The following is a 19,237-nucleotide window of genomic DNA, read 5'->3' on the forward strand; positions in this document are numbered from 1 at the left end:
TGTAATGTGAGCCAAATAAACTAGAGAAATGTTATTGTTTTGTCCTCCATAACTTGGGTTTTCAGATGCTGCCTTTTTTGTAAACTTTTGAACAACTTTTTGAGCTCAGGCTAAGCACTCCACTGATGGTCTACACTGATGTGAAGAACAACTCTCCCCTCCAACTTGCTTTATCGTTACTCTACTGTCTTAACCGCAGGGAAATTCATACAAAAAATAGTTTGTCTTTTACGGGACTTCCATATCAGTCACATTTTTGTCACTTTTTACCCCAAAAATGAAGCCTGAATTGTCCAATCACAAGTCCAATTGTTAAAGCATAGGTGTTTCTGCAGCACTTCTTAATGACGGTGTGAGGGCAGGGGGTTAAAGGTTAGTGCTGTTAGTGTTTCTGTGTCACTGAAGGAGTGGAGTGTTTGAGGCCTGGCTGAGCGTGAAAGAGTTGCTTGAGTATTTCTGACTGTAAATTTATGAGGCACTAATAAGCACATGCGTCCACAAGTTGATACATGCACTCTCTCAGATGAATTCACATACAATTTCATCCCTTTGTTCTTTTGTTTAGTGTTACTAAGTGTCAAAGCAGATTGACAAAGAAAGAAGATCAGAAACATGAGAAGGGGTTCAGTGAGGCCTGCAGGTAGGACACTGGAGGCCTCTGGTACAAAACAGACGAAGATATACCAAAAGGAGAGAGGAGAAGGAACAAAGAAACAAAAAGGGAAAAAGTGAGGAGGAAAAAAAGGGGAGCTTATAACTTTCTGCAGAACTCAAAATGGGGCCCTTTTTGGCAGTGAGGAGTGGAGAAAACCGCAGAATGGTGCGACTGCGGAGTTTTTAAGGGGTGGAGGAGGCATGGGGGGGGTTTGGGGAGGCAAGAAAAGGACAAGGAAGCAGGAGAAGAGGGAGAAGAAAAGAAAAGGAGGGTGCAGACGGCAGGTTTTAATCAGCAACAGGCTGTTGGTAATGAGATCACTATCCCACTGCTCTCAGATTGATGTCATGTGAAGCTCTGCGGTACAACGAGAGGCATGCTGAGGATGACAGGCATGCATGACAATCTCGCTTGGGCACACAAACATACAAGCATATGTGCAGAAAAGCAAAGGAAGAGTTACGCTTGTGTTGAGCCTGGCGAAAGCCCACAAACTAATAAACACTGGCAACGAGAAAAAAAAAAAAAAACATACACACAAGACACAAAGAGGCTTTAATACACCACAACTCCCTGCTGTTAATTTTCTTCAAGCAAGAATAAGAGCTGACACAAATATAATCACACCCACACATACACCATAAACACGTTTCGGGTCCCCAAGGCTCCTTTATGTCTTTTCTGTCTCTCAAAAAAACAGCCAAACGTGCACACAAAGAACATACTGTACCAGTGCTGAGAGTTGGCAAGACTTACAGGCAAAAAAGAGGGAGAAAAAGAGAAGAGTAAGGGAAGGAAAGGAGTGAGAAAAAGTGAGAAAAGAGTGACACTCTGGGTAGCAGTTGTCAGTTTTGGGGTTATAAAGTTTAACACACAACCTGAGGGATAAAAGAGCCAATATCTAGGGGAACCATGTGTTCAAAAAGAGCCACAAGTTCACTTTACTGCAGGCTAAAATTAATTTTAAAGCACCAAAGCTAATTTGCATATTTGGTGTACTTGGCGATGAAAGTGTTTGTGGCCAAGTGGAGAAAGAAAGAAAGAAGAAAAAAGAGGGGAGGAAAGAAAAAAGGAGGCAGGGGGTGTACATGTGCATCCAATGAACAGCGATAGTTTTTCCTATATAAATGTTCCCTAAAATTCAACCATGATGTCACCATGAACCTGTTGTGAACCCGACTCTGTCAACTACCATTATCGTCTTATTCCCTCTCCATTCCCTCCACCGCTGCCTCTCCATCTCCTTCCACTCGGCCCACGTCTTGCTTTTTTGGAGCTTCCACTCTTTATCTTTCTCCATATGATGTTGTCTGGCAGCATTTTTCTTTTCAACACAAACTGCTTTTTTGCCCCCTCCTCCTCCGCCTCCTCCTCCCTCTATAACCCAACCCCCAAACACACACAAAGTGCTCACAGCCATTTGGAAAGTCTCTGGTATAACAGGGACAGTTTTAATCAGAACAAGCTGGCATATTTTGGCCAAGACCTGCACTTATGGTAATTCAATCAGAAAGAGAGCGGGAGAGGGGGAAAGAGAAAGGGGGAGAGAAAAAGCGAAAAAAGGGGCACACGGAGGGTAGTGGAGTGTGAGACGGGGAAATAAGAAAAACAGAGGGAGGAAAAAGGAGACAGTGGGCGGATGGGAGGGTGAGGTAGGGGTTGAGTGGTTGAACGAGTTTGATCCACATGTGGGAATGATTGTCTAATTACGGCAGATATGTATAAGTGTTACTGCCTGCAGGACACATGGTGATTGGAGGGTGCAGCGGCAGGAAGATGCAATGATTGGACGAGAGAGAAAACAACATGGTTAACAGAAGAAGCAGGAAAACAAGATGGAGAAACTGTCATGGTGGCTCGTGCATCATCTCCCTCAGCTTTTTTTTTTGACCCAAGACATAACTTTTTCCCAGCTGAACTCCTCAATCATAACAACTCTTTCAGTGGAGTGTTAGGCCAAATGCAACATCCCCAGTAAAGACAACAAAGACACTCCACTTCAACTCACACTGTCAGAAAACCTGATTATTTTCAGTAGATTTTTCTCAGACTGGCTGACATGGAAAGTAAAAGTCTCTCAGTGGTCTAGTTTGAAGTTTGGGTGGACATCTTGGTATTTAACTCTCTCAGCTATGTAGCTTAGAAAATGTCTGCAAACAGCTAGCCATAGCCAGACTCTTTTCTTAAGATGTGTTACAATGTAAATAACAGCATCTCTAAAGTTAATTTATACGCAGGCAACGCTTTACACTTAAGATGTTGTGAGCAAGTTTTTAGCTGTTAGTAAACAGACTTAAAGGGACATTGATGCTTCTATATGAGGCACAAGAGCAAACACGTCTTCAGAGAAAATATTACTATGAAAGGGATAATGTATTAGCAATATTATGCTCACTATATTTTCCTACTTGCACAGCTTACCAAGTAAAGCAATGATTTGAATCCAACTATTGACATGAAGATATTTTTTATTTAAAAATGTATTGCTTTCCCTAAACAAATCATGTGGTATACAATTTTAACAGCCTTGAGGGTGCAGATGGCCAAGTGTTTAGGTCTTCTTACAGTCTTTACTATGGCTATCAAAGGATTATAATTTTTATTTTTTAAACTCAGAACTTCTGTCGTTAACCTAGACTTTGAAAATTCTATTTTTCATTAAACAGTTTTTGTTTCATTTTGGATTTTTGTCCTACCATAAATGAAGGACAGCTTTCTTTTTGGATTAAGACCTGCTTTTACTTTGAAAGAAATTAAAGAACCAATATTATGTCATGAACTTAACCAAGGGAAAATGTATGGCTCCAGTTAATGTCTTAGTATTATAATTTTTTTGTTTTCAGCAGTTTAAAGGTGTTTAACTGTATAAATAAACTTAAACGAGAATACATAACAAGTGTTTAAGAAACCAAGGCCTAGAAATAGGATGGGCCAAACCCTGGACAGTATCCATATCGTTCCCGTTTAGACAAATCGTAAGTAATTAACTAATGAGCTTAAAAAATGTTGGTAAGTTTTTTCTTAACACCAAGTAGGACTTTTCTCGTAAAATCAGTGGTGGAAAGTAACTAAGTACACTTGCACAAATAGCTATAATTGAGGAGCTTTCTTGTGTACATGTATTTCTTAAGTACTTCACTACTTTGACTTTTACTCAAGTATATTTTGGGGGAAGTTTATTAAAACTTGATTAAACATTAAAACACACCAAGAACTGAGTAAAAAGACGAACACTAAAAGCCAAAACAAGGAGGTCTAAGCTCTCTGCCAACAACAGAAAAATGACCAGTTGTTTGGTCTTCACAACACATGACAGTCAGTAGCACATAAGGAGAGAATGATCCAACCTGTCATCCCAATATGGGCATAATATTTTACTTTAGGTTAAATAAATATAATAAACAACCTGATTGGAGATCCATATTATCTTGTACTTATTGCAGATTAAGGAACAATTATTTCACTGTGAAATCCCCTTAGGTATCAAAAGTAGCTACTCAGTACTCAGTACTTTGAATAAACTTTAATTAACTCCTTTTAATTTTACCTGAGTAGATTTGTAGACCACTACTTTTACTTCCACTTAGGGGTGCGCGATAGGACAATCTCAGATTGTGAAGAAATAGAATACATCTGCGATCTGGTAAAGCTGTTTAATCGTAGAATTGGGCTCTTTTACTTCTAGCTCTTTTCTCCCTCTCCCACTCCTTTTCTACTTCCCGATGCAGTGTCGATTCATGGCTGGAAATGAAACAGAAACTTAAGACTGAGTCCTTAAGAAGATTTGTAACTGTCTTACGTGAAGAGGTGTCTTGGTTTTCTAACCAATCAACTTTCTGAACTTTTGTGGACGGTTGAAAAGACAGCATCCTAAACCGTTCTATGGGGTTCGAACAGGGAGGAGATCCAGCAGAGGAAAGATTTGTTTCAACTGTTATAGTCGACATTATTTCACATTCTATTATTTTCCTGAGTTATTTACAGGCCTTTCCACCTGACAGGTAAATGTCAGGGTAACAGAATAACGAGTGAAACTTTATAATATCAGCGTCTTTTTGTGGAAGGAGGCAAGTAATGTCCACGAGGTCCAGACATCAATCGTTTTAGTAAATGTTTAATTATTGATTTCCCTGTATTTCTATGGCCTACATGACAGGTATGAGTGTGACATGTAGCCTATATCACTGCTCCTCAAAGCCCAATTCACTGCTGTGAATTGTCGTTTTCCTGACCCCTTTATAAATAAAAATCAAGATTATGTTAAATAACATACAGTCACTACTTTACTGCATAAACACTTGTCTAAGAAATAATCCTAAACCTGGGTGTGTTTATATTTTCTTTTTTTAGAAGTATAAAAGGGTTGAAGTAACTCTCTGATATAAAAATGCATATTAAAATATTCAGAACAAGACCCTGACACCTCTTTACCTCTTGGTGTCAACTTTGAAATTGCAAACTTTACAATATCTAATGCATCAACCAACAGGTTGTCACAGAAAAAAACAGAAAAAACCCTGACTTGTGAACACAGTATTTGTGCATTTGAATAATTTTAATTATGTGGAGAAAAATGTTAATTACTTACAACTTACAATTTTTTCTTAAAACTAAAATCACTGCTGTAAAATGCCTCAACTCATACACACATTTCACTAATTAATTGACTCACTGTTACTTGAATCACTGCTGTAAAATGTCTTACCTCATATGAACATTTCACTAATGAATCTAATATTTGCCACTTTAATCACTGCTATAAGGCCTTACCTCATATGAACATTTCACTATTTAATCGACTCACCGTTACTTAAATCACTCCTGTAAAAGGCCTTACCTCATATGAACATTTCACTAATTAATCGACTCACTGTTACTTAAATCACTGCTGTAAAATGTCTTACTTCATATGAACATTTCACAATTTAATCTACTCACTGTAACTTAAATCACTGCTGTAAGGACCTTACCTCATATGAACATTTCGATAATCTACTATTTGCTACTTGAATCACTGCTGTAAAATGTCTTACTTCATATGAACATTTCACTATTTAATCTACTCACTGTAACTTAAATCACTGCTGTAAGGACCTTACCTCACATGAACATTTCACTAATCTACTATTTGCTACTTAAATCACTGCTGTAAAAGGCCTTAACTTATATGAACATTTCATTAATTAATCTACTATTTGCTACTTGAATCACTGCTGTAAAGGCCTTACCTGTTCTGAACATCTCACTAATTAATCGACTCACTGTTACTTAAATCACTGCTGTAAAAGGCCTTACCTCATATGAACATTTCACTAATTAATCTAATATTTGCTACTTAAATCACTGCTGTAAAAGGCTTTACCTCATATGAACATTTCACTAATTAATTGACTCACTGTTACTTTAATCACTGCTGTATGGTATAATTGTTGATTTGAAATTTAAGTATAGTTAATTTTTGTAAGGCTTTTCACTTCTGTGTAGATGTCTGTGTAGGCTACATTTTGGTTTGATTGTTATTTGTGTGTGTTGGGGGGGTTGTTTTTTTGGCATGTGTCTTTAAGATATGAATGAAAAAATCGTGATAAAATCGACATTTGGATGTGGCCATAAAAGAAATTTAGCTATGATATTTTTCTATATCGCCCAGCCCTTACTTCTACCTTAGTAAATGTTAATCAAAGTCACTCTTCTTTTACTTGAGTAAAATAGTCTGGTACTTTTTCCAAATCTGCCTACAATATTTGGCAGCTAGCTTTAGCTCCAGTTTTCTGGCTTTCCACTCATTCAACACTTTGAAAAAATAATGTAAAATACTGTTTTGCCATGACTGAACTTCTTTCTGTCACACTGAAGTGAAGCTGATGTAGAAGTGAGTGCTCAAGTTCTCAGCAGAAAAGCACCATTCTACATCAGCAAATGACAGACAACTGCCAACAGCTGACAGTGATGAATCACATAATAAGTCATCTACAAAAAATAACATGGCTCCTGTGATTTACAACTCTCAATTTATAATTATTCTAGAGTTATACCGTTACTTATTTAATAGTCCATAATGTTGAAGTCCTAAAATAAAAGCTCCACATATGCATGAATGTCTAATGAATACATGAATGATGAACACCTGAAGACGAATTATTTCTAATGATGAAAAGTGAAATTATTTCACACTAAATTTTCCGACAGCAAATCCCATCCAACCTCTCTCCCACTTTCTCCATTTTTCTCTCTGGGCAAAAAACAAACTAAAACTTAAACTAAAAGCACCTTTAGATTTCTTCACAGCAGAACGCCTATCAGCAGACCCAGTTTTGTATGCAACATCTGTCTGGCTGTCAAAAATAACACTAACTTCTTTTAAGTATAACAAAGCAAAACTGGCTTTGTTTTGTTTATCAGACAAAAAATTAAAAAGATTATGAAAAACAGCTTCCTGGTGTTATTTAGTCTGCTTTTTATGACCTACAGGCCTTTATGAGAACAGCAGGACAATATCTGACTGTTGATGTGTTTGTTTTTTCCATTTTATTGTGACCAGCTGTTCTCACATACCCGTGAAACCTGCCTCCAGGCTTCAGTGAAGTCAAACACTTTCATGAACTTGAACTTTTTTATGCACAAATCAAGTGTTGGGAAATGTTTTTTTAGTGTAGGCTATGCACCAGAAACAAAGCAGAAAAACTGATAGTTAAATGGAAGAAAATGCTAATTATTTGATATAAGAAACCAACTTTTGAGGTAACTATTCTAACTTGACTTTTTTATGCATTGAAATGTCATGCTGTGAATTTATATTAGTTTGATGAAGTCAAAGAAAACAAATCTTCCATGAAACACGGCATGGACAACAAACCTTAAGCTCTTTACCGTAATCATCTTAACCAAAGTGGAGGACATTTTTATCTTCATTTTGGATTTAAAAAACTCAAAGAGTGTGTTGAAGTTCAAATTAACTCAAAGAAAAAACTGTCAGACAATCACATTCCTCTTGGACATGTCACAAATACACAGTGCTTAACAAATTTATTAGACCACCACCCAAAGTAAGGTTTATGCCACAGATGCCCTAAATTAACAGCATTGGCAATTACCAAAATCATTTTTATGTTTGTGCAATGGTTAATACACCAATATGTAGAAGCTCTTTAACCCAAATGATATTTTTAATGTTAAAATAGAATTATTATTGTTATCCATGAATTTTCAAATTTACTGATTTACAAAAAAATGGAAAAAATAGTAATGCACATGATTATTTCTTGATTAATATGCCAAATTCTAGTCATTTACTTGCATTCCTGAACACAAAAATGAGTTTTAGTGGTTGAATGTTGATTGATTTCTGACTTCTCAGAGAAGCCCAGTGAGCCCAGCACTGCTTAAATATCTACTGGAGAGCAGCAGGAGATATGGAAAACAAGGATGTGAAAAGCCAGCACTTTTTCCCAGGTTACCAAAAAAGCCAAAGCAATACCATTACACCAGTTTTCCAGGGTAGCTGGCTTTGCCTCTGATGAGACAAAAGCATCTAGAAAATCCTCATACAAGAGAGCTCATATCTTGAGCTTTGCTGCAAAGTGCTACATATATATATACATAAATAATAAATGTTGGTGGCAAATTTGCCATTGCTAACCTCCACCATGGTGTCACGTTTTCCTACACAACACAGCCGCCTCCAGTCTCACTACCAGTCATCATTATTGAATTTTAAAATCTGCTTCACTATATTTATGAGTAGCTTGTCTCCCTGCCTACAGGCTGAAGCCTGTTTTTAATGCTGTACTGTTCTTTGTGGAGAAATTTTGATTTTTGAATGAGTTGTATTATTGATTACATACTGATTGTTCTTCTGTTATTGTGCTTACCTCCATCATACTAATGTTGTATTTTTTAGTGTTTAAACTCACCTCTACAGGCACATAGGGTAAACAAATCTCCATACTTGAAAGGGTCTCATTCAATAGAAGACAGAGCAATTCCTCTTCCGCCACCACTTTGAAAGCCGGTACCTGTGTTTCTGCATGTCAGCTGTGGAGAGAAGGTGAGAGAAAACTGAGCGTGAGTAATTTTGGCCTCATTATGTCACTGTAATCCATGTTTGTTGAAGAAACAGCAATGAGGGATAAAGATCTAGCTTTGGATCTAAACCTGAGCTTTGTACTGTCTCTGTATTTATTCTAGTTCATAGAAGAACTGTGAGAAAAAAACATATCTACAGTGTGCTTGTTTTTGCTTGGATATCCTACATTAGGGCAAGGTGCATGTAGAGGATAACTTACTACGGCCCATCAATATGAAGCATAGACAAAAACACTGGTTAAATTTTCTTCCTTGTATATCACTTGAAGTTAGTTAGTAAAAACCCTCCCTGTATGACATTTCCGCTAAACAAATCATTCTTGCAGAAACTAATGTGCCATTATGTAATGCAGCAGCCAGTACCCTGTAGTATGTATTTGTGTCATGGAGGGAAGTAATGGATGATAGCCCCAGGCAGATTTGTACACATTTCCCCATTAGTCACTGGGAGCAGAGACACTCAGCAATAAGACTACAAAAAAAGGAAACTTAATAAGTAAGAATATCTTTTGACAATCCTAAGCAGAGTGTGTTCATATTGCATAGTTACTGAGGATGCAGTGACTGTAAATGTCTCTTAAACTTACATTAAAACATTAGTGCCTATGTGTGATTATTTTTTATTTAGCTGATGTAGACAAATACTTGTACACCTATGATAAAGTACTGTGACAGCAGAGATTTTAAAGGTGTTCTGCTAAACCATCCCCTAAGGGAAAAAAGCCCAGTTTCTTATATACTAGTACCTGTTACCTGTCAAAGCACTGCCACCTAGTGGAAAATAAACAGTTCTGCAATAACTCTGTTAAGGGAATCTGGAGGGGTTTTTCCTGGCATTTTATATACTGCAAAAATGATGCTATTTACAGCAAATATTTACGATCATACCATGGTCTTGGTAAATATTCAGTCCTGATTGGCTCTGGAAGTTCAAACCATCCTCCACGTCATCCATTAATCTCTGATAATTGGACACCTCAAAGAGCATTGACCTTTACATATGTGGATCAATGATTAGAAATCTGTGTTTTCTGTATTTCAGTCATCTCTGGCTGTAATTGGGTTAATACCCCTATATATATAAGCCACCCTGCAGTATAATGCAATGACAGATAAAGCTTTATCAAATACTCCAATACTGATGTATGAGGATACTATAGTCGTACTCTGATGACCACTCAACAGTCACTGCTGTAACTTTGTCTTTTTTCACTGCTACAATTTTACTTTCATATACTTCTATTTTATTTGATTTTTTTTCTGGTCCTAATTAACTATAACCACTTTGTTTACCCACTATAGGTCCGTTTCACAATATCTTGTTGATCTATTTGTACGGTTGAGTTCATATTTTCAATTGCCATTACTGTCAAAATCTCAGACCTACATTAAAAATAGTCTGTTTATAACTGGTATAGGCATACACAGACTCTATATATGTTGTAAAACTTCTCTTTCTTTATATTTTTTTTCTATATTTGCAATTGTGATTTTTCCTGTTAGACTTGTGCACTTTGCTTTTTGTAATGCTGCTGCTCTAATTGTCTCAGTTGCTTCCCAAGTCATATTTAATATATTTGGCAATAGTGAAAGTTTTTAATCTATGGCTTTTGCCTGTGTTTCATCACTGTGCGGAGTTACAAGGCAGTCATTAGTTAAGTTAATGAGTCTTTCCTCCAGTGACTTATTTTCGAAAGATTTGAACACAGTCTAACATTCAAATGGTATCTAACCAAAGATATCCTTAATCTTCCTTAATTTATCATCTGTATGCTGAACTTTGAAGTTCATATCATTTCAATTCAGTGTTTGAAGGAATAACTATCAGCTAATTCACTCAGTCGTTAACGAGTGTCATGCTAACACAAGTGGCAAATGTTTCAGCTAACGAGCCTGAGGGATAAACCACCTGAGGGGGTGCGGCTGGCAAATAACTTAAACTAAAGCAAAAGTTTGTGAAATTAAATGAATAAATAATAAACCTTATACATTTAAAAGTGAAATTAATGTCGTACAAACCATTCAATGGCTCAAAACCAAACTTTCACCGACGACTCTCCTGATGCGCATACAAACGTTTACTTTAAAATTTCTGGAAGAAACCAAGAGGTGTGTGTCTGGGGGGGTAATTGGGCATGATCCATTAAATAGCTTAAACAGTATATTTTCACCGTGATATAAGATGACCATCACTATGAACATGAATTATGAAATAAATACATAGATATTTTTATTTTGAAATGAAACACATATTTGAAGACGATATCAACAACCTGGCAGGATTCCCCTGTTTAAATGGGCCTGACTCGCTGAATACAGGGCTCCAAACCTCCTCAGAGGAACAATGCCAATGCCAAGCAGACATATATTCTAACAGATAATAAATAAATAAATAAATAAATAAATAAATAAATAAAATGTTGCTATTTCTATGTTCTGAAAACTTGATACACACATTTCCATTTGCATCACTGCAACATCTGAAAGTCAGTTCACCATCTCCATGCCCTAAATAACTCCCCATGATGACCTGATTTTCTTTTCTTAACAAAACACACATCTGGCTCCTCTAGAGAGGGGATTGAGTGGATTGCACTAGCGATTTAAACCACTGAGAGGCGCCAGGTTATCATGTATTACAAGCACAGCATTGCGTTTCATAGGTTCTAGGTCAAGTTTGCTGAGAAAACCTGAACTCTGGCTCCTCTCAAAGTGGGCTCCCTGTAGGGGGGCATACGGCTATTTTCAGATTTATTCTACTTCAAAAGGCATGAGGCCTTAGTGAACTCTTACAGAGCACTGATACATAGGCTTGGGCCAATGGCATGACATGCATATATTTGTGTCTGAATCTATTATTTCTATTTGAAAGAAAATGAATCATTTAATGCCATATATCAATTTGTCCAATAACAACACTTTTTAAACACATTTTCATTATATGTCAATAACATGTGCAATTTCATATTTTGGTGCAACCGTCCAAGTAAATAAACAGATTATTGATACTATTCAAAATTAAATTTGAACTGTGAGAAATTCAGCTTTTTGAAATAAACTAATGTTATTAAAACTGATCAATATAAGGCCAGTAAGATCATCAAAAAACACTGTCTCAGAATGTGCAAATTCTTTAATGTTAGAATGGTGCAACCAAAATCATGGGGCTTTGGTTTTACAATGAAGTGGTACAAACTGATTGTAGCAAAATCTATCATCCATTTAACCCCAGCTGACTCTCATGGCCAAGTGAAATGGTTTGTAGATCTTTAAAGATGGAACATTTCCTTTCAGTCACAGGTGAACGGGTACACTTTCCATGTCAGGTGGTCCAACCAATGTAGAACAGTAAAAAAATTACTTTACCAAGAAACTCTTCATTTTATCAAAAAATAAACAAATTAATTAATTAATTAATTAATTAATTATATATGTCCACTTTCTAACATGATAAAAAAGTGACAACATGTCAAGTATTTGCCTGTTGAATTTGAAGAGAAACGTATTTATTCAAACAAAGGCATGCTTTGAAAAAAAAGTCATCATCATTATAATGATCAAAATCACATATGGGTGACGTGACATGGCTAATTAATCAATCCATTTTATTCTTTTAAACCAAACATGAAAACGCTTATACAGTGACTGTCCAAAGCATGCTTCAGAAAGTTCAAACTTGTTTTAAAGTAAAAGTGTAAAGTAAAATCTCCTGAGGATATAACAACCACCCAGAGGTGTTTTTGTTAGTCTTTCAGTTTGAAAGTCCACACTTTTATATTTATGTCAGATATGATCAAAAATGTCCAAAAATGGATATCACATGTTTTGTGGTATTTTAGGGGTATTTTTCTGAAATATTTGGGAGAAGTTTTGGTTTAACCAAAAAAGTACAGCAAATATCTCAAAATTATTACCTATATCTTTCAGTCACATGGTATGATATGAACTGTATTTTTGTGGGAAAGGTCAATAATTGATTTGTGCAAGCAATCCATTATGTATCTTACAAGTCAACACTACTCTGGGTTTAATAAATGTTTTGTCCTTGTTTTTTAACTATTTACTATATTTACCTGTTATATAGGCCCTTCATATGAGCCTCTCATACATATACTACACTCCTGAAAATATCAAAACCATTCTGTGTAGCAAAACTGAAATATAAGGGTCCAAATATGAACAGAATTTAACCAGCTTTCACATTTATAGAGCCAGTTAAATGCTCAAGATCAAGACAGAAACCAGCAAAAATGTCCATGTTATTATGGAAAAAGAGTAAAATAAAACTGTATAAACTCATACATTAAAACGAACATTTGTTTTGGTTTGTTGTCATGTGTATCGTTCCATATTGTCCACTCCAAACTGCAGCTTTTTTCATTAAAAACATTTAAGTAGTGGACATTTTTAGGGCATTATCTCCCATTGAGGGGTGGTGGTGGGTCCTGAGGCTAGACTAGATTAGGATCACATGCTAAGAGTACACAGAAGAAGCAGCTTTTATTTACATTTTCACTGCAAACATTTACAATGGATGAGACATTGGGCTTGTTAAAGACAACAGGAAGTCTGTGTTGTGTTGTTTGTGTTTTCAGGATACATCATCTTTGCATGTACAGGAAATTATGAGTAAAGAGAAAATTTGTCCACAAGGGGTGCCAAAGTAAACAAACCTGAATTTCCTCTAAGGAGCTTTAACTTTTACCATGTTCCAACATTATGACTTCTTAAAATGCAATAGGAAAGGATTTTTCCTGCATTTTTTTCTTACGTAGCACTAATTCACATAATTAAGTTGTACTACTCTCCACATTCTTTAGTTACATCTCAAAATGCTTAATAAAACAATCTTCCTCCTTTCTTTTTCCTGCCTAGACCTAATACTCTTACATAACAGGTAATCCCAACACATAACATGAAAACAACCATTGTAGGTCATAGTGAAATAGTTAAGATGCTTTCTCTGCAAAGTGGGGAGATGAAGACTTCAAATTTCCACTCTGTTAAGACACATCCTCCAACCTGATTCAGAAATAGGAACTGCTCTTTGGGGAAAATTATCACAAAACAGGTCAAGCTGCTAAACTCAACACTACAGATGTGCTGTTTGTCCGGTGGGTTATAATAGTGAAGAACCGCGATCCCCATCCTTTTTATGCGCCACGGACCAGTTTCACAAAAGAAAACATTCTCGTGGACCAGCTATCAATGTGTAAAAAATAAATTAGCTGAAATTTAAAAAAACAAACGGCATAAAAACAAAGAAAGTGTGGAAGAAATACAACTCACCACAGTGAGTGGGCACATGACAACCCCCTGTCACAATACCCCCATTTCTACATAGAACTCCCTGTATTGGTTTTTAAATGCAGCTTTCTTTTCTTGACAGTCACTGACTCTACTTCTGTCTCCTCATTTTCCCCTTTGAAAAGAAGCTTACATTTGGTTTTTTACTTGTTTTTACTACTTTGTGGGCTTAATTTTTGGGTATAATGTGACCAAGACACATGTCTTGATGTGTGTCAAGAGGTCAAAAGGCACAGGCACCATAAAGTGCACCAAAGATATTTTCTTCACCCATAAACGTCAGATTCCATAGCTAAGCCACAAAAAAGCTCAATAGTCAAGAATCCAGAAAATAAAGCAGAAACAACAGAGACAACTTCAAGGGAAAAAAATTTAATAATTGTGAGTTGTGGCAAAAATGGGTAAAAAGTCACAGAACTAGGCAGGAAAAGAAGCAGTGACAATGAGTTATATAGTGGCAAAAATGACATATGAGCATCTGATAAAGGCAGACATAGAGATGAAAAGTGGTTAAAACAGGTGTAAAGGGGTAACAAGGTGGCAACAATGGGCTGAGAGTGGCAAAAATTGTTTTAAAAACACAAAAATGGGTCCAAATGAGCAAAAACTCATTAAAAGTGTCAAACAGAGGTAAAAATGGAAAAGGGGCCAAAAAAGTTGTTTAATGGGTCCAAAAGTGGTAAAAATGTGTTTATAAGTGTCAAAAATAAGCAAAAATGGGCAGGAAAAAGTTTCATAAATGGGTTTAAAGTAGCAAAAACAAAATGCAAAAAATAGCAAAAACTGGTTAAAAGTGGCAAAAAGGGGTAAAAATGGAAAAAAGGGCAAAATGGGTAGGAAAGAGACCAAATAGGGGCACAACTTGGTCGAAAAAAATGGTGAAAATGGGTCAAAGGGTGGCAAAATTGGTTTTAAAGTATAAAAAGAGCAAATATTGGCAGGAGAGAGTGGTGAAAAAAGGTTAAAAAGTGACAAAAATTGGCTTAAAAACTGGCAGATAGGGAAAAGTGGAGAAGATGGGTAAAAGAGGAAGAAAAGGCACCAAAAATGTCAAAATGGGTTTAAAGTGGCAAAAACTGTGACAAATCAGGCAAAAATTGCTGAAAATTAACAATGAGGTGAGGTGGCAAAAAGGCATTACAAGAGGATAAAAGGGGATCAAAGAGGAAAAATGGTCAGGAAAAAGTGGTGAGAAGAATTGATTTGAGGATTAACAGCATTAGCCTCATCTGACCAGATCAGAATGGTGTAAAGGGATGGCTATTAGAGCAAGCCCCTGCCTGATAGCTAAAACGCTGAGTGAGAAAGCAATGCTAGTCTACAATGCACATCTATTTTTGTCACTCTAATGCCATCTTTTGCAATGCATTTATTGCAAGTGTTCACATCAGGATAACAATGGAATTGTGATCAATTGCACAGCTCCCTAGTAAGGTAAACGGCCTACTTATCATTAACTTGTATAGTCAGTTATATATGATCTAGTTGGTAATCTAGTGGCTAATCATTGACCACTGTAGGAAATAATTCCACATAAAACGTCATCAGGCATTCATCATACATAAATTTCCTCCTATAGGTTTATCTCTTCTTGCTTATAAAAAAATCAAACTGATCATTAGCTATTCCACAAAATGCAACATGGGTTACTCATTTACCAAAGGTTCATGAAAATTAGTCACACATTGCTCCCTGGAATCAGTTTGAACTTCTGTGTTTCTGATTTTAAAGTGTCATCCCAATATGTGTTTGACTGGATCTTATAGCCTACTTTAACCACTAAATGTCTGTTCAGTGTCAGATGTTGAAAATCTTACGTTTGCTCTGGGCAAAAAGGCAGCATTAGGTCTGAAGAAATAATCATTTTCATCTTTGGTGGTTGGGAGATTTGTTGAGGACATGCATTTTATTCTTAAAGCAAAAATAAAAATGAAATGTTATATGTCGATGAAAAGAAAGCGATCTAGTGTCATGAGATCCCCGGCTGTAACTGTAGCTGCTAGCAGGTGACACTGAAATCCAAAGCAGGTGATGAGTTTTATATCAAACACACCGTGACCTCTTAGCCTAATTCCCTCCAAATGAAGACTGTAGTGACGAATTACTCATTCAGCTCACCTATGGAGGATAAGAAAAAAAGTCATGACTAAAAACATCCCACCCAGCCCCCACCATTTAGTTACGTGACCTAAATATAATCCTCTATGTGCCTGAGAGCAACAGGCGGTCTTATGAGCGGTTTTTGTGAGGACACTGCGGTTTCAGGCACATTTGGGCTATTTTACGACGCTCATGTTTGCACAAGCAGCTCCTGACCTACATTCTCTCTGTCCCAGCCAATCTCTAGCGATATTTTGGCTTTCAGCAAACACAATCTGTAAAGAGAAAGGAAACGTGACGGGGAGTAGGAGGGGCGGCGAGAGTCACGGTGAGCACCGCCCTGCTCGCACGTGCCAGCTCCTCCATACAAAGATCGTCTATGACTGAGAAGAGTGCCACTCGCTACTCAAAAGGTTGCACCACTTGACAAACTTTCAGAGGTAGAGCATGTGGACAGGCTTTTGATAAAATCGGAAGTATTTAAGAACTGCAATTCTTAGTGTCTGTAGGTTTTAAATAAAGATACATTTTACTCATTTATCTATTTGTATTTTAAGCTATCCATTTTCCCAATAAATTATTTCAAGAATTTTCAAGAATTTCCTGCCAGGCACCTTATAAATCTTCTGTGAAATTTGGGGCTTAACAGATGAACACAGCAGGTGGAGGTGATGACACCTACAGATGCATCTAAAAAAACAAAACATCAGAAAAAGTTCAGCAATTTAATTCAAGGAGTGAAACTTGAATGTATTGTAGACACATACAAAGTGAAATAATTCAAGACTTTTTGTTTAATTCTGATGATAACATCTTAAAGCTAACAAAAATCAATAATCCATTATCTCAGAATATTATAATATCAGCAAACACCAGTCCAAAAAGAATTTATATTGCAGAAATGTTGAGTATGCTCCTTGATGCACTAAGTAATTGGTTGGAGTTCTTTTTTAATGCATCTAGACATAGAGGCAATCAGTCCGTGGCACTACTGGGGTGTTATGAAGCCCAGATTGCTCTGATAGCAGCCTTGTCTCTCAGCTTCCTCTTGACATTTCCCCAAAGATTTTCTATGGTGTTCAGGTCGGACCAGTTGGCTGACTAATCAGACACACTAATAACTAGGGGTGCAACAATACATGTATCTGTATTGAACCGTTCAATACAGAGGTGGACCGAACGAGACCACTGAATGGAACAATACGCAATTTTATATCTATTTTATCAACTTCTGACGAGGCGCTCTGTGCTGAAAGCTCAGTGGATATTTTCTGCACAGCTGAACATGTTTCAGGTATAGCTGCACCAGATACATTTAATTTTTCATTTGATGTTTTTTTTAAATATTCTTATAGAATTGTACACCATAGAACAGTGGTTCTAAAATTGTTTTCATGTCAGGGATTGGGTGTGCAAATGTTTTATATTCTGCCAAAAATAGAAAATACACCATCAGAGACCCCCAAATGTTACAGTAATGTATTTGGTTGATACTGTGTTGTTAGAATGTTTCAAATGTTACAAAAAATTTTATGGAGCAGTTTGTTTGTACTAATACTCTGCTGCTAAGAATGCACCACATAAGATGGGTGATTTCTCCATCAGATACATTTTTTTTTTAATATTGTTCTTATTTTTACATGGTGCTGTTTTTGTTTTATATGGTGCTAAGTATGCACTGCAGAACATGTGTCAGGTATAGCTGCACCAGATACATTTAATTTTCAACAAACAAGTAAAAAAAAGGCATGGAAATTTCTCTATTTTTGTATTGAAAAAGTATCGAACTGTGACAAAAACATATCGAAACGAACCGAACCATGAATTTTGTGTATCGTTGCACCCCTACTAATAACATAGTCAGCAAACCAGTTTCTTGTAGTTTTGGCTTCACTGTGGACAGGTGCCAAATCCTGCTGGAAAAGAAAATCAGTACCTCCATAAAGCTTCCCAGCAGATGGAAGCATGAAATGCTCTAAAATCTCCTGGTAGATGGCTGAAAGTGTTGACTCTGGTCTTGATAAAGCACAATGGACCAACAGCAGCAGATGGCATGTCACCTCAAACCATCACTGACTGGAAACTGAAAACACTGGACTTCAAGCAGCTTGGATTCTGTAATCATCCCCCAGACTCTGTGACCTTGAATTCCAAATGAAATTCAAAATTTAGTTTTATCTGAAAACAAGACTTTAGAACACTGAGACCACAGCGGTCCTTATTGTTTGTCTCCTTAGCCCAGACCAGAAGCTTGTAACATTGTCTGTGGTTTTTGAGTGGCTTGACACTAAGAACATCACACTTGTAGTCCATCTCCTAGACCCGTATGTGTGTGGTGGCTCTTCATCTACTGACTCCATTCTCAGTGCTCTCCTTGTGAAGCTCCCGTAAGTGCTCAACCATGCTTTGTGTGATAGTCCTCTGAAGGTTGAGCTCATCCTTTCCCTGTTGCTTGTTGCAGCCTTTCTTACCACACTTTTCCCTTCCAGTCAACTTTGCATGAGTATGCTTTGATACAGCCTCTGAAACCAGCCTGTTCTTTCGGCAATGACCTTCTGTGGCTTACCCACCTTGTGGAGGGTGTCAGTGATTGTCTTGTGGACAACAGTTAACTCAGCAGTCTTCTCCATGATTGTGGCTGTGTGAACTGAACCAGAGTGAGAGAATGAAGGCTCAGGAAATCTTTACAAATTAGACTTTTCCACAATATTCTAATATTTGGAGATATCAGATTTTTGATTTTCTAATGAGCTGTAAGCTGTAATAATCAAGATGAAAACAAAAAATGTCTAGAAATATTTCACTTTGTATGAGATAAATCTATGATTTATAAAAGTTTAACGTTTTGAAGTAAATCATAGGAAGGAAAAAAAAAAACTTGACTTACATGATATTCATTTTTTTAGATGCACCTGTAGAACCTGTCTGCTGGTCTGGTGTGATCAGTGGCAGATTCAGGTGGTCATTGGAACCAAAGCAATTCTTTCTACGATGCTCATCTGACTCATCATGCTCCACCAAGGAAAGGAAACTTGCGCATAAAATCATACTACATATTTTACATAGCAGCATGCACTTCGGGCGCACTTG

General features: G+C 36.8%; 1 protein-coding gene across 1 annotated transcript in view; it reads right to left on the minus strand.

Annotated features, from left to right (window-relative positions):
- The window catches only part of LOC121506814 (retinoic acid receptor gamma-A-like), a 73,134-nt gene extending 62,297 nt beyond the window's left edge, over positions 1–10,837 (minus strand). Inside the window, exons 1-2 of the mRNA XM_041782717.1 lie at positions 10,760–10,837; positions 8,569–8,689 (exon numbers count right to left, since the gene is read on the minus strand). Of these exons, the coding sequence (XP_041638651.1) occupies positions 8,569–8,601 (33 nt within the window). The 5' untranslated portion in view covers positions 8,602–8,689; positions 10,760–10,837. The remainder of the gene's footprint in view (positions 1–8,568; positions 8,690–10,759) is intronic.
- Positions 10,838–19,237: the final 8,400 nt, after the last annotated feature.

This window comes from Cheilinus undulatus, linkage group 3 (genome assembly GCF_018320785.1).
Source record: "Cheilinus undulatus linkage group 3, ASM1832078v1, whole genome shotgun sequence".
Lineage (NCBI taxonomy): Eukaryota > Metazoa > Chordata > Actinopteri > Labriformes > Labridae > Cheilinus > Cheilinus undulatus.